This window comes from Coregonus clupeaformis, chromosome 3 (assembly GCF_020615455.1).
Source record: "Coregonus clupeaformis isolate EN_2021a chromosome 3, ASM2061545v1, whole genome shotgun sequence".
In the NCBI taxonomy this organism is placed as follows: Eukaryota; Metazoa; Chordata; class Actinopteri; order Salmoniformes; family Salmonidae; genus Coregonus; species Coregonus clupeaformis.
In genome coordinates, this window is record NC_059194.1 from 4,978,016 (window position 1) to 4,994,850 (window position 16,835).

The window sequence follows — 16,835 nt, forward strand, 5'->3', positions numbered from 1 at the left end:
CCTCTGCCAAAGCCCAAGCCTAAACCTCCTCCCATCCCCAGCTACCTAGCCCAGCAGAAAGGACCCCTCCCGCCCCTTCCCCCAGCCATCCTGCCCCCCAGTGCCAAGTCCTCCCCCTCAACACCTCACACACACAGACCTGACCCCCCCAACAGACCCCCGCCCCCCCGCCCCCCTGCCCGCTCTCCAAACCCCAAATATCATTGGACGTGTTACAGAGAGGAGTCCAATCTGGCGCCACCTGGTGGACAGAAGTAACCCAGCAGGTAAGAACAGATCCTACTTCAACACAGAACCTCAACGTTTTTGTTAGGGTGTGTCCCAAATGGCACCCTTTTTCCTTTATATGGCACTAATTTTGACTCTTATTTTCTGTTCTAGATTCCAAAGCAACAGAAAAGTTATGGTTAATTATCAAAAGATCTGTTATTTTCACTCCATTTCATGATGTTCCACTTTCTTTTCTAGATCCCAAAACAAGATCTCAGGGAGGAGTTGAGGACCAACACTGGACCACTGAGCTCAGTGAGATAACTGGACATCTAACTGGACATCTCTTCTCTCTCTGTGAGCTGCATGTTTTTCCACGGTGTCCAAAGCAGACCATCACCATCAGCCTTTATGAAAAACATGACGCTGTGGGAGAGAGGAGGGCCACAGCTGTCCAAAATGGCACCCTAAAAGTACTGCACTATATAGGGAATAGGGTTCCATTTCAGATCTGTCCAGGGATGCCATCACTATAGAATGCTACTGTCTAGCCTGGTAGCCTTCTCTGTGGGCCCATCGCAGTATTTAGATTTAATTCTAACAACAAAGACAAATGAGTTGCTTGATTAAGAAACATCTCTGGCTACTAGGCTAGCTGCCAGTCTATGTCTTGCCTTACCACTTGAAACCAGGCGTCCTGTATACTGGACTTTTATCCACTGATTTAGTTATTGTGGATGGTACCTTATACCATGGTTTCACAGTATCATGTGTTGATATGCTGTTTCAGGTGTATTTATTTGCAAAGCTTCAGAGCAAAGAAACTAGTGTTTAAAGTCAATGTACTATATATGGTTTCTACAAGAGCATGAGCCTTAAGGGAATATTTTATATTAAGACAACGCCACTCATAGAATGATGCTTAATGCTTCTAGAATGTGAATAAACGATAGACTGGAATTATAAGGACACAGACGTGCATGTTGTTGTTATTACTGTGTATGTCTAAGATGAGGGACATCTTAAATGTTGCAGTAACTATTAGAAAATGATATATTGTTTTTGATATGACTTTGTGTTTTTCATTTTTTTCTGTATTGTACTGTTCTTGTTTTGTTCGGTGCTAAATTCAGGTCTTCTGACTGGATGGATGGATATTTGGACACATTGAAGGTTAATTGTTCCTGTATAACTACATACAGTATGTTATCCTTTGAAATGTGATGCATAGGACAGCGGAATCAACCCAGTTATAGTCAGGCCCCTAAAATCTATGTATATAAAATAATCTGGTTTCCGATGATTATTGTTGAAATTCACCATCCACAATCAGACCTATGCAAACAGTGTGCCTTCAGTTTGATTTGAAATAAACTGTTTAAAAAAAGGACTGAGAATTCTGATCTACAGTACACTATCTCTACATGTTGCCTTTTGCACTTGCTGAGAAACTACAGTAGTTAGAAATGGAATGAGAAGTGTCCTAGAATTATCTATAGATGGCAGTACTGTCCTAGAATGATCTATAGATGGCAGTACTGTCCTAGAATGATCTATAGATGGCAGTACTGTCCTAGAATGATCTATAGTTGGCAGTACTGTCCTACAATGATCTATAGATGGCAGTACTGTCCTATAAGGATCTATAGATGGCAATACTGTGGTACATACAGTCTATTTGGAAAGTATTCAGACCCCTTGACTTTTTCCACTTTTTTTGTTACATTAGACTTATTCTAAAATGTCAGAGTGACCATCGGGTTCTTGGTCACTTCCCTGATCAAGGCCCTTCTCCCCTGATTGCACAGTTTGGCCAGGCGGCCAGCTTAGGAAGAATCTTGGTGGTTCCATACTTCTTCCATTTAAGAATGATGGAGGCCACTGTGTTCTTGGGGACCTTCAATGCTGCAGAAATGTTTTGGTACCCTTCCCCAGATCTGTGCCTCGACACAATCCTGTCTCTGAGCTCTACGGACAATTCCTTTCACCTCTTGGCTTGGTTTTTGCTCTGACATGCACTGTCAACTGTAAGACCTTTTATAGACAGGTGTGTGCCTTTCCAAATCATGTCCAATCAATTGAATTTACTACAGGAGGACTCCAATCAAGTTGTAGAAACATCTCAAGGATGATCAATGGAAACAGGATGCACCTGAGCTCAGTTTCGAGTCTCATAGCAAAGGGTCTGTATACTTATGTAAATAAGGTATTTCCGTTAATTATTACGTTAATTATTATAAATACATTTGCAAAAATTTCAAAAAAACTGTTTTCGCTTTGTCATTATGGGGTATTGTGTGTGAGGGGAAAATAATATTTTATACATTTTAGAATAACGCTGTAACATAACAAAATGTGGATAAAGTAAAGGGGTCTGAATACTTTCCGAATGCCCTGTAAACTGCCTTTGTTGTCATCAGATCAGTTCTTCTCTCTACTGGCATGAATTGGCATTCCATTCAAAACATAATAAATATTGTTTTGGTTGTGGTAGTAACAATAAGGCCTAGATTCAATCCGTAGCGCGGAAGAACCACACTATAGCGCGATTGACATTTAAGAGCAATGTTCCCACGTTTGCAGAGACTGCAATCATGGTAAACGCTGCATATGTTGACAATCGAAATTACCTTTAAATTTTTATCACCCTATAACGCAGGATCTTCCTCGCTACGGATTGAATCTAGAGGAGGTTGGTGGCATCTTAATTGGGGAGGACAGGCTGGGAGCGGTATAAGTGGCATGGTATCAAATACATCAAACACATGTGTTCCGTCCTCCTCTCAGCAACCTCCACTCTAGCCCTAAGTAGGCCTATGTCTGTCTGTATGACTGGACCAGATCAGAAGACATGTCATGACTACCGGCTGTTGTTGTTGACTACTAGAATATGCCAGCCGAATATACAGACAGCTCATCCTCTTCTCCCTGTTCCTCCCTCCGCCTCCATCTTCCTCTTCTTCCTCTTCCACTCTCTCCAAACTCCTCCCACTTCCCCTTCTTTTTTCCATCCTCTCTCTTCTCTCCTGTCAGAAGCAGCTGACTCCTCTCAACTCCATTGATTGTCTTGTTGCTTCACGGCCTTACTTACCAATTGGGCAATGTTCCAGAAACTTCACTGTAAGAGCTATATACTTGAAGGGATTTAATTTGATCGCGTGTTGTTGACAATGTGGCTTTTAAAGGCAATGATCCCGCGTCCGCGGAGATTGCATTCACAGTAATCGCTGCAGATGTCGGCTCAATCGGAAATTGTCTTTAAAAGCTGCATTGTTGACAACCCGAGATCAGAATGAATCCCAGCCTAACTCCGTGGTTTTGGATAAACAAAACAAATGTTTTTAGCAAATGTTTATTTGCTCTTAATGATTGATTTCAGATCGATGGATAAAGCAGAGAGTTAAAAAGAGACCCCCTATAAGTTCACACCGAGGGCCTGAAAGGTTCCTGTCCTTTGGATCTTCACTGAGATGAAAGACAGATTTACTCCAATCAAAAGACCCTAAACATCAAGGCTAGACCCCCCTACCCCCACCACACACACACACATACACACACACACACACACACACACACACATGCACACACTCTCTATGGACTCTATGAGGTTGTGGATGTCTTCAGAGAGGGAAGTTTGAGGTGAAGGGGGGAGATATGGGTGACATAAGGGTGAGGTAGGGGTGCAGAGGGAGACGTTTGTTTATCTTAATTACCCTCCCTCCTGCACTGTGAGTTAATTATCGTTAGCGTGTTGTGAGCTGCACTGCGACCCCTGTGGCGCGTCATCCATTAGATATGATTGGCTGGAGGATGAAATGCACGCCGGTGACACCCCCGACTCCCCACACACAGTGGGGGAGAAGGAGGGGGAGGGGAGAAGGGGAGGCATGGAAAAGGGTTGATGGTCACAGTGATGAGCTCACCTGCTGACACCTCTACCAGCATGATCCCTGGTGGTATAATGAGCTAATCAAGCCTGGGTTGGTTTCTCCTGTAAATGCAGATTTTCTCTCACTATAGATCTATCCTTTCCCCTCTGAAACTCTCTCTCTCTCTTATGTCTTTCTGTCTATGCCCATGCCTTTCTGTATATTATACAACCGCTCTCCATCTCATGCTCTGCTATTCCAGGTGCTAGGCCAATCAATCAGCCATTTCAGATGACAACCTCCAGGTCACCATAAAGGAGTGTTGGATTTTTGCTATTTTAACTCAATGATGTTAGTCACTGCCTCTAATGTTATGCAAGACAGAGACAATATCACACTTCAGTTTAGTGCTATAGTTCCCTCAGGGGCTTCTATCATAGAGTACAGGTCCATACAGGACCTAGCCCAGGGGCCAGTGGAATGGAGGGTTAGCTTAGCATTAGCCCAGGGGCCAGTGGAATAGTATTGAACCTAGCTTAGCGATAGCCCAGGGGCTAGTGGAATGGAGGGTTAGCTTAGCATTAGCCCAGGGGCCAATGGAATAGTATTGAACCTAGACTAGCGATAGCCCAGGGGATAGTGGAATGGAGGGTTAAGTGTGTTAGCCTAGTGTTAGCCCAGGGGCTAGTGGAATGGAGGGTTAAGTGTGTTAGCCTAGTGTTAGCCCAGGGGCTAGTGGAAAGGAGGGTTAGGTATGTTAAGTGTTCCTGTGATTGAGGTTGGTGCCTCTGGATGAGAAAGGTCACCATCAATGATTAATGAGAGAGAAATGTCATATGGGAGAAAGGGAGTGGGGAGGAGGGAAGAGAGGGAGGGAGGCTGGGAGGGAGGCTGGGAGTGAGACCACCAACTCCTCTCCTCTCCCTCCACCTTCCCTTTCAACTCAATTCCTCCCTCTACTCCCCTGTTCCTGGGTAGCTGGGTCCACACTACATAGCTGGGTAGCTGGGTCCACACTACATAGCTGGGTAGCTGGGTCCACACTACATAGCTGGGTAGCTGGGTCCACACTACATAGCTGGGCAGCTGGGTCCCCACTACATAGCTGGGTAGCTGGGTCCACACTACATAGCTGGGTAGTTAGGTCCACACTACATAGCTGGGTCCACACTACATAGCTGGGTAGCTGGGTCCACACTACATAGCTGGGTAGCTGGGTCCACACTACATAGCTGGGCAGCTGGGTCCCCACTACATAGCTGGGTAGCTGGGTCCCCACTACATAGCTGGGTAGCTGGGTCCACACTACATAGCTGGGTAGCTGGGTCCCCACTACATAGCTGGGTAGCTGGGTCCACACTACATAGCTGGGTAGCTGGGTCCACACTACATAGCTGGGTAGCTGGGTCCACACTACATAGCTGGGTAGCTGGGTCCACACTACATAGCTGGGTAGCTGGGTCCCCACTACATAGCTGGGTAGCTGGGTCCCCACTACATAGCTGGGTAGCTGGGTCCACACTACATAGCTGGGTAGCTGGGTCCCCACTACATAGCTGGGTAGCTGGGTCCCCACTACATAGCTGGGTAGCTGGGTCCCCACTACATAGCTGGGTAGCTGGGTCCACACTACATAGCTGGGTAGCTGGGTCCCCACTACATAGCTGGGTAGCTGGGTCCACACTACATAGCTGGGTAGCTGGGTCCACACTACATAGCTGGGTAGCTGGGTCCACACTACATAGCTGGGTAGCTGGGTCCCCACTACATAGCTGGGTAGCTGGGTCCCCACTACATAGCTGGGTAGCTGGGTCCACACTACATAGCTGGGTAGCTGGGTCCCCACTACATAGCTGGTGAGTCCACATAAATCAGTGGTCATTAAGGACAGGACTCACATTCATATCATCACATTAGTAGTACTCAAATATGTGATGAGAGTTCAAAGCCAAGCTAAACCTTTAGCAGTAATTAGCACCCTCATATACTACCCTTTATTTGTTTTGTGTGTGCTATTTTCACAAGTATGTGGTGAATTTTCAAAACTCTTAGTTTTTTGATGCCTGCTGGACTGTTCCTTTACACGGTACCCAGTCCTGTTTATCTGTTTAGCCTTGGCCCAAACTTTATCGCCATTACCAGTTGTTGTCTTAGCTCTCTCGAATAACACCTGTGATTGCTTTATGCCTCTCTCCTATGTCAATATGCCTTGCCTATTGCTGTTCCAGTTAGTTCTTATTATACCATTTCACTGTAGAACCCCAAGTCCCTCTCAAACTGCCTCAAATAGTTCCTTTGTTCCACCCCCCATACACGCCGAGACCGGCTCAATTGGTGCCTCCAGTGATGCTATCTCTTTCATTGTTACCCAACGCTTAGGTTTACCTCCACTGTACTCATATCCTTCCATATAATTGTCTGTACATAATGCCCTGAATCTATTCTACAACGCCCGGAAATCTGCCCCCTTTATTCTCTGTACCCAACGCACTAGAAGTACAGTTCTTAAAGCCTTTAGCCGTATCCTTATTCTAGTCCTCCTCTGTTCCTCTGGTGATGTAGAGGCTAACCCAGGCCCTGCAGCCCCCAGTATCACTCCTACTCCCCAGGAGCTAAGAACTAAGAACAGATATTGTCCCTGGTTCTCTTCAGACTTGACTGCCCTTGACTAGCACAAAAACATCCTGTGGTGTACTGCATTAGCATTGAATAGCCCCCGCGATATGCAACTTTTCAGGGAATAGCCCCCCCCCCCACCCCCCCTACAAATCATCTGGGATAGACAATCTGGACCCTTTCTTTCTAAAATTAGCCGCCGAAATTGTCGCAACCTCTATTACTAGCCTGTTCAACCTCTCTTTCGTAACGTCTGAGATCCCCAGAGATTGGAAAGCTGCCGCGGTCTTCCCCCTCTTCAAAGGGGGTGACACTCTAGATCCAAACTGTTACAGACCTATATCCATCCTGCCCTGCCTTTCTAAAGTTTTTGAAAGCCAAGTTAACAAACAGATCACCGACCATTTCGAATCCCAACGTACCTTCTCCGCTATGCAATCCGGTTTCCGAGCTGGTCATGGGTGCACCTCAGCCACGCTCAAGGTCCTAAACAATATTATAACCGCAATCGATAATAGACAGTACTGTGCAGCCGTCTTCATCGACCTAGCCAAGGCTTTCGACTCTGTCAACCACCGCATTCTTATTGGCAGACTAAATAGCCTTGGTTTCTCAAATGACTGCCTCGCCTGGTTCACCAACTACTTCTCAGATAGAGTTCAATGTGTCAAATCGGAGGGCCTGTTGTCTGGACCTATGGCAGTCTCTATGGGGGTACCACAGGGTTCAATTCTTGGGCCGACTCTTTTCTCCGTGTATATCAATGATGTCGCTCTTGCTGCTGGTGACTCTCAGATCCACCTCTACGCAGACGACACCATTTTGTATACATCTGGCCCTTCATTGGACACTGTGTTAACAAACCTCCAAACGAGCTTCAATGCCATACAACACTCCTTCAGTAGCCTCCAACTGCTCTTAAACACTAGTAAAACTAAATGCATGCTCTTCAATCGAACGCTGCTGGCACCCACCCACCCGACTAGAATCACTACTCTCGACGGGTCTGACCTAGAGTATGTGGACAACTACAAATACCTAGGTGTCTGGTTAGACTGTAAACTCTCCTTCCAGAATCACATTAAGTATCTCCAATCCAAAGTTAAATCTAGAATCGGCTTCCTATTTCGCAACAAAGCCTCCTTCACTCATGCTGCCAAACATGCCCTAGTAAAACTGATTATCCTACCGATCCTTGACTTCGGCGATGTCATTTACAAAATAGCCTCCAACACTCTACTCAGCAAATTGGATTTAGTCTATCACAGTGCCATCCGTTTTGTCACCAAAGCCCAAATACTACCCACCACTGTGACCTGTACGCTCTTGTTGGCTGGTCCTCACTACATATTTGTCGCCAAACCCACTGGCTCCAGGCCATCTATAAATCACTGCTAGGCAAATCCCGCCTTATCTTAGCTCACTGGTCACCATAGCAACACCCATCCGTAGTATGCGCTCCAGCAGGTATATCTCACTGGTCATCCCCAAAGCCAACACCTCCTTTGGCTGCCATTCCTTCCAGTTCTCTGCTGCCAATGACTGGAACGAATAGCAAAAATCTCTGAAGCTGGAGACTCTTATGTCCCTCACTAACTTTAAGCATCAGTTGTCAGAGCACCTTACCGATCACTGCACCTGTACACAGCCCATCTGAAATTAGCCCACCCAACTACCTCATCCCCATATTGTTATTTTTTTTGCTCATTTGCACCCCAGTATCTCTATTTGCACATCATCTCTTGCACATCTATCATTCCAGTGTTAATACTAATTGTAATTATTTTGCACTATGGCCTATTTATTGCCTTACCTCCATAACTTGCTACATTTGCACACACTGTATATATATTTTCTGTTGTATTTTTTGACTTTATGTTTTGTTTTACCCCATATGTAACTCTGTTGTTTTTATTGCACTGCTTTGCTTTATCTTGGCCAGGTCGCAGTTGTAAATGAGAACTTGTTCTCAACTGACTTACCTGGTTAAATAAAGGTGAAAAAAATTTCCAAACTGGTAACACTTGTAACGCAGCCAGTCTTCCATTCAAAACCTTTAATTGTGCATTCATTTTGTTTGTAGACATCTTTCACCAAACAACCAATGATCCAAAATATAAGTTTAATGTGAAATATAATGAGTACATTGGTTTAATCACCAAAACACAACATAATGATATCTTCTCCATTTAGTTATATAAATAACCAGTTAATCCAATAGCAAAAAAATGCAAGATACATGTCTAAAAATTCCCCTTTGAAACTTCAGCATCTGTTTGTCAGACCATGAGACATCCCGTAAATCGGTTTTCTCAAGTCTGTAGCATCCGAACCGTTTGGCCTACAAACCTATGGAAAGATGAGACTCACGAACACTATGGTGTTGTCCGTTTTGCTCTACCACCCCCACAAGCGTCTTGGGACTCGTCTGAAGTCGGTACAGCCAATCTGCCAACTTCTGTCTGTAGCGTCCGAACAGTCACCAATATGACCCCTCTGTGTAAAGGTGAGACTCTCACAAACACGTACATGTAACATATTTACATACACTACATTACCAAAAGTATGTGGACACCTTCTCGTCGAACATCTCATTCCAAAATCAATGGCATTAATAGGGAGTTTCCCCCTTTGCTGCTATAACAGCCTCCACTCTTCTGGGAAGGCTTTCCACTAGATGTTGGAACATTGTTGCAGGGACTTGCTTCCATTCAGCCTCAAGAGCATTAGTGAGGTCGGGCACTGATGTTGGGCGATCAGGCCTGGCTCGCAGTCGGCGTTCCAATTCATCCCAAAGATGTTCGATGGGGTTGAGGTCAGGGCTCTGTGCAGGCCAATCAAGTTCTTCCACACTGATCTCGACAAACCATTTCTGTATGGACCTCACTTTGTGCACGGGGGCATTGTTATGCTGAAACAGGAAAAAGATATCCAGGAGTGTACCTGGCGCCGACGAAGATGGCGGCCTCGCGACTAGCTCTTAGGAAACTTTGCAGTATTTTGTTTTTTATGTATTATTTTTTACATTATTAGCTCAGAAAGTGTTTTGCATCATTACATAAAGCATCAAGTTCCTTGGCGTACACATCACCGACAAACTGAAATGGTCCACCCACGCAGACAGTGTGATGAAGAATATGTTGTGTAACTGTTAGATATTACTGCACTGTCGGAGCTAGAAGCACAAGCATTTCGCTACACCCGCTATAACATCTGCTAAACACGTGTATGTGACAAATACAATTTGATTTGATTTTATCTGAAAGGGTCTTCCCCAAACTGTTGCCACAAAGTTGGAAGCACAGAATCGTCTAGAATGTCATTGTATGCTGTAGCGTTAAGATTTCCCTTCACTGGAACTAAGGGGCCTAGCCCGAAACATGAAAAACAGCACAAGACCATTACTCCTCCCCCAACAAACTTTACAGTTGGCACTGTGCATTCAGGCAGGTAGCGTTCTCCTGGCATCCGCCAAAGCCAGATTCGTACATCGGACTGCCAGATGGTGAAGCGTGATTCATCACTCCAGAGAACGTGTTTCCACTGCTCCAGAGTCCAATGGCGGCAAGTTTTACAGCACTCCAGCCGATACTTGGCATTGCCCATGGTGATCTTAGGCTTGTGTGCGGCTGCTCGGCCATGGAAACCCATTTCATGAAGCTCCCGACAAACAGTTATTGTGCTGACGTTGCTTCCAGAGGCAGTTTGGAACTCGGTAGTGAGTGTTGCAACCGAGGACAGACGATTTTTACGCGCTACGCGCTTCAGCACTCGGCAGTCCTGTTCTGTGTGCTTGTGTGGCCTACCACTTCCCGGCTGAGCCGTTGTTGCTTGTGCAGAAATTTGACTGACTTGTTGGAAAGGTAGCATGTGGAAAGTCACTGTGCTCTTCAGTACGGGCCATTCTACTGCCAATGTTTGTCTTTGGAGATTGCATGGCTGTGTGCTCGATTTTATACACCTGTCAGCAACAGGTGTGGCTGAAATAGCTGAATCCACTCATTTGAAGGGGTGTCCACATACTTTTGTATATATAGTATATGTAACATTTACAGTGTGAAACAGTGTATGATAGTTTATAATGAAGTAGTACTTTAGTTAAGTCAATTTTTCATAGGGGAAGCTTTAGTGTAGCTTAACTTCTTTCAGTGTGAAGTAATTGGTAGCTTGGTAAACTATTATTTCAGAGCTTACCCAACACAGGTTATAATGGCCCCTAAATGCCAACAGTAAGGGGTCCATCCAGAGTGTGTGTGTGTGTGTGTGTGTGTGTGTGTGTGTGTGTGTGTGTGTGTGTGTGTGTGTGTGTGGTGGTCATTAGTTCTGTAGGCAGCTGTGTTCTGTCCCAGGGTTGCTGACCCCCCATCCACTCCATTTTCCATACCTCCCTATCCTAGTAACATCATCCACTGACCATGTCCTAGCAACATCATCCCCTGACCATATCCTAGCATCATCATCCACTGACCATATCCTGCCAACATCATCCACTGACCATGTCCTAGCAACATCATCCCCTGACCATATCCTAGCAACATCATCCACTGACCATATCCTAGCAACATCATCCACTGACCATGTCCTAGCAACATCATCCACTAACCATATCCTAGCAACATCATCCACTGACCATATCCTAGCAACATCATCCACTGACCATGTCCTAGCAACATCATCCCCTGACAATGTCCTAGCAACATCATCCCCTGACCATGTCCTAGCAACATCATCCCCTGACCATGTCCTAGCAACATCATCCCCTGACCATGTCCTAGCAACATCATCCCCTGACCATGTCCTAGCAACATCATCCCCTGACCATGACCTAGCAACATCATCCACTGACCATATCCTAGCAACATCATCCCCTGACCATGTCCTAGCAACATCATCCCCTGACCATGTCCTAGCAACATCATCCCCTGACCATGTCCTAGCAACATCATCCCCTGACCATGACCTAGCAACATCATCCCCTGACCATGTCCTAGCAACATCATCCCCTGACCATGTCCTAGCAACATCATCCCCTGACCATATCCTGGCAACATCATCCAGTGACCATATCCTAGCAACATCATCCCCTGACCATGTCCTAGCAACATCATCCCCTGACCATGACCTAGCAACATCATCCCCTGACCATGACCTAGCAACATCATCCCCTGACCATGTCCTAGCAACATCATCCCCTGACCATATCCTGGCAACATCATCCCCTGACCATGTCCTAGCAACATCATCCCCTGACCATGTCCTAGCAACATCATCCTCTGACCATATCCTGGCAACATCATCCAGTGACCAGTGGTTACTGTTATAGTAATTATGTGGAGTACTGCCTGCACTGATGTCCTGGTGTCTTTGATGGTCAGACTCTTTCATCCTTGGTCCAACTAATTTAATAGGACAAAACATGTAAATGTCACATAAATAAAGCACAGGAGCAATATTATATATCACTTTATTGTAAACAACCTTTTTTCCAAGCACATATCATTACAAAACCACCTCAAATAGGAGAATAAAACACTGATACCTGTAACAGTAACATCAAATACTGTTCAATAGCATACAGAAATGCACTTACTGGTTTCTAAAGGCTATTTATTTTCCTTTGATGTTGCAAATCAAATCATTTCAGGCTTATGTACAGTTTATATTTTGTAACTCTTTGTGGAATTTACAAAGGACATTACTGTTGGTAATTTCTTCAAGGATAAGTAGAATACCTCCAAAACATATATGTACAGTGCATTCGGAAAGTATTCAGACCACTTAACTTTTTCCACATTTTGTTACGTTACAGCTTATTCTAAAATTGATTAAATAGTTTTTTCCCTCATCAATCTACACACAATACCCCATAATGACAAAGCAAAAACAGGTTTTTAGAAATGTTTGCAAATGTATCAAATAAAAAAACGGAAATAACATTTACATAAGTATTCAGACCCTTTACTCAGTACTTTGTTGAAGCACCTTTGGCAGCGATTACAGCCTCAAGTCTTCTTGGGTATGACGCTACAAGCTTGGCACACCTGTATTTGGGGAGTTTCTCCCATTCTTCTCTGCAGATCCTCTCAAGTTCTGTCAGGTTGGATGGGGAGCGTTGCTACACAGCTATTTTCAGGTCTCTCCAGAGATGTTGGATCGGGTTCAAGTCCGGGCTCTAGCTGGGCCACTCAAGGACATTCAGAGACTTGTCCTGAAGCCACTCCTGCGTTGTCTTGGCTGTGTGCTTAGGGTCATTGTCCTGTTGGAAGGTGAACCTCCGTTCATCTTTCCCTCGATCCTGACTAGTCTCCCAGTACCTGCCGTTGAAAAACATCTCCACAGCATGATGCTGCCACCACCATGCTTCAACGTAGGGATGGTGCCAGGTTTCCTCCAGATATGACGCTTGGCATTCAGGCCATAGAGTTCAATCTTGGTTTCATCAGACCAGAGAATCTTGTTTCTCATGGTCTGAGAGTCCTTTAGGTGCCTTTTAGCAAACTCCAAGCGGGCTGTCATATGCCTTTTACTGAGGAGTGGCTTCCGTCTGGCCACCACCATAAATACCTTATTGGTGGAGTGCTGCAGGGATGGTTGTCCTTCTGGAAAGTTCTCCCATCTTCACAGAGGAACTCTAGAGCTCTGTCAGAACCATCGGGTTCTTGGTCACCTCCCTGACCAAGGCCCTTCTCCCCTGATTGCTCAGTTTGGCTGGGCGGCCAGCTCTAGGAAGAGTCTTGGTGGTTCCAAACTTCTTCCATTTAAGAATGATGGAGGCCACTGTGTTCTTGGGGACCTTCTATCGCTGCAGAAATGTTTTGGTACCCTTCCCTAGATCTGTGCCTCGACACAATCCTGTCTCGGAGCTCTACGGACAATTCATTTGACCTCATGGCTTGGTCTTTGCTCTGACATGCACTGTCAACTGTGGGACCTTATATAGACAGGTGTGTGCCTTTCCAAATTAGGTCTAATCAAATGAATTTACCACAGGTGGACTCCAATCAAGTTGTAGAAACATCTCAAAGATGATCAATGGAAAGAGGATGCACTGGAGCTCCGTTTTTAATTTTTAACACATTTGTAAATAGTCATTATGGGGTATTGTGTGTAGATTGATGAGGAAAAAATGGTATACGGTATATATATACTGAACAAAAATATAAACGCAACATGCAACAATTTCAATGATTTTACTGAGTTACAGTTCAAATAAGAAAATCAATCAATTGAAATCGATCCCACAGGTGAAAAAGCGGGATGTGGAGGTCCTGGGCTGGCACGGTTACACGTGGTCTGCGGTTGTGAAGCCGGTTGGACGTACTGCCAAATTCTCTTATGGTAGAGAAATGAACATGAACGATTCTCTGGCAACAGCTCTGATGGACATTCCTGCAGTCAGCATGCCAATTGCACGCTCCTTCAAAACTTGAGACATCTGTGGCATTGTGTTGTGTGACAAAACTACACATTTTAGAGTGGCCTTTTATTGTCCCCAGCACAAGGTGCACCTGTGTAATGATCCTGCTGTTTACTCAGCTTCTTGATATGCCACACCTGTCAGGTGGATGGATTATCTTGTCAAAGGAGAAATGCTCACTTGCAGGGATGTAAACAAATTTGTGCACAAAATTGGAGCGAAATAAGCTTTTTGTGCGTGTGGAACATTTCTGGGATCTTTTATTTCAGCTCATGAAACATGGGACCAACACTTTACATGTTGCGTTTATATATTTGTTCAGTATATATATATATATATATATAAATAAACACATCTACAGTTAAATATAACAAAGTATTTATTTTACAATAGTCACCATAACAACAATAACCAATGTATCCCATCAAGCAATATCATAAACACAGTTGAATGAATACCAACCATTGTCACCTGTGTTGTCTCCTGTGTTGTCTCCTGTGTTGACTCCTGTGTTGTCTCCTGTGTTGTCTCCTGTGTTGTCTCCTGTGTTGTCTCCTGTGTTGACTCCTTTGTTGTCTCCTGTGTTATCTCCTGTGTTGTCTCCTGTGTTGTCTCCCGTGTTGTCTCCTGTGTTGACTCCTTTGTTGACCGATCTTCAGTCCAGTGAGGTATAATCAAATGTCAGTCTGTTACAGCTGCTGATATAGTCTGTCACTGTGTGTGTTGTTTGAAGGTTGTTTGAACGCTGTGGCGCTAACTGAGAGGAAGAGAAAGGGGAGGCTTACTGGCTGATCTCGATGCTAAATAGTGTATCAGGCATCGTTGAGGCAGTGTCCAAATACTCTCAAACAACCTTTTGCTTAAAAGTCACTGGTGGTGGTGGGTAACACAATTTGTTCACACAAAAAACACAAAAGACAGACAGATACACAAAGTTCAAGGGGTAGACAAGGACAGATGTAGCTGAGTATTGAGTAGCCTATTAGAACCCGTCCAGTTCGTCTGTGTGTGTATGCTCTCCTCTTCTCGCTTCCTTCGCTTCCTTCCCTCACTTCCTCTCTTCACTTCCTCCCCTCGGCTGGTGCTCCCTCCTGGTGCTCCCAGGGTATGGGATCATTCTCCTCTGTCATTGAGCCTGTCTCTCTCTCATGCCAGAACTGCTCCACATCCAGCAGCACGATCCCATCCCGGGGGCTCTCTCCCTCCGCCTCCGCCTCCTCCACCCCTCCCTGCTCCGTCTGGGGCTGGGGATCAACTCTAGTCCCCTGGCTAGGGATGGGGCCTAGGCTTCCGTCTCCTCCCCGCGGCTGGCCTGAGGTCTCCGGTCGTGGGCAGGGGGACTGGGGGGCGGTGGGTGCGTGGGGGCCGGGTTTGGGGTTGGACAGGGTGTGTTTACGAAGAGTAAGGCGCCTCCACAGACCCCTGTACCCCTCTCTGAACTCCTCAGACAGAGAGAGGACGATGAGGGGGTTCACCAGGGAGAGACAGAAGGTGAGGAGCAGGGCGGAGAGGGAAAGGAGGAGAGGGGGAGAGAAGACGACAAAGGGTCCTTCCTCTCCCGGTCCCTGTGCCTCTCGCTCTGCAGCGTGCCGCTCCCACACCCAGACCACCCACTGCGGCAGCCACAGCATCGCCATGGCTACCGTCAGACTGAACAGCATCAGCGTGAGCTTCCTGGATCTGATCTGCGTTCGGAGGTTCTGGGTCTTACTACAGCGGCGCTGGCACCGCCTATACGCCCGCCAGAAATACAGCAGGGCGAAAATCAAAGGGGCGCAGAACACACCCAGGGGGTATGCCTTGACGTAGACCGACATGAAGTCCCGCGCCTCGGGGGGAACCACCTGCACACACACCAGCCCCCGGGTCTCTCTCTGCAGTGAGGAGAACAGCCAGGTAGGGATGGGGGCAGAGCAAGCAGACAGCCAGAGGAACCACATCACCAATAGGATGGAGCGTAGACTGATGCTGACCTGTTTAGTTGGGTTTGAGACGTAACGGTAACAAGCCTTAGCCATCACCGCTACGGTAAAACTCTTCGCAGCCATGCAGCTCTGCAGGAACCAATCACAGGTCTTGCACACCGTCCAGCCAAGCGTCCAGGTGGGTTTGGAGAAGGCAGCAGCGCGGAATGGAAGGGCGAACGCCAGGACAAGGCCGTCGGCAAACATCAGGTTGAGGATGAGAGCGTTGATGAGGGAGAGTTTCCCACGGTGGGCGTTGGAGATCAGGATGCCCATGGCTGTGAGGGTACTGGCCAGCCCCAGGACACAGACCACCCCCAGGATGACAGGCACGAGGACACGCAGCTCGCCTGGATCCAGGTGCTGGTAGGAACCATGCTCGATGAATGAAGGACGAAGTCGGTCCACAGTCGAGCTGTTAGCAGCGGTTATGTTCACCCCTGGCAGTTTATCCATCTCAGAAGAAAAGTACTTAGACTTGCCTTTTTATATAGAGAACAGTATATTGAAAGCCGACTTAATACAAGAAGCCTAGACTGATGGAAAGGAAAACTGCTGGAAAAATAGTATTGCGAGAAAAATATTTTAAAAGATTAGACAACAAACAGGTGAATGGATCAATCTCGATCTAAAACTCAACTCCTGATTGTAGTCTAATCCGCTTATCAAAAATGGATTTGCTTCCAGACACTCCTGTCCTGTCTGTTTGTCTCCTGACGGGTTTATCGCTGTTATAAAGGCGGCAGTTTGATTGACAGT

At 46.0% G+C, this 16,835-nt stretch overlaps 2 protein-coding genes across 3 annotated transcripts in view; one reads left to right on the top strand and one right to left on the bottom strand.

Moving 5' to 3' along the window:
• Positions 1 to 1,600, top strand: part of LOC121539430 (disintegrin and metalloproteinase domain-containing protein 19) — a 28,471-nt gene extending 26,871 nt beyond the window's left edge. For both annotated transcript variants that reach the window (XM_041847928.2, XM_041847937.2), the window contains 2 exons: positions 1 to 266; positions 469 to 1,600. The exon at positions 1 to 266 is cut by the window's left edge and continues 204 nt beyond it. In XM_041847928.2, the coding sequence (XP_041703862.2) occupies positions 1 to 258 (258 nt within the window). In that variant the 3' untranslated portion in view covers positions 259 to 266; positions 469 to 1,600. The remainder of the gene's footprint in view (positions 267 to 468) is intronic.
• Positions 1,601 to 14,684: 13,084 nt separating this feature from the next.
• Positions 14,685 to 16,767, bottom strand: LOC121545787 (G-protein coupled receptor 151-like). The gene has a single exon (XM_041856620.1). It carries the CDS (start codon positions 16,530 to 16,532, stop codon positions 15,174 to 15,176), a length of 1,359 nt encoding a protein of 452 aa, XP_041712554.1. The 5' UTR covers positions 16,533 to 16,767; the 3' UTR covers positions 14,685 to 15,173.
• Positions 16,768 to 16,835: the final 68 nt, after the last annotated feature.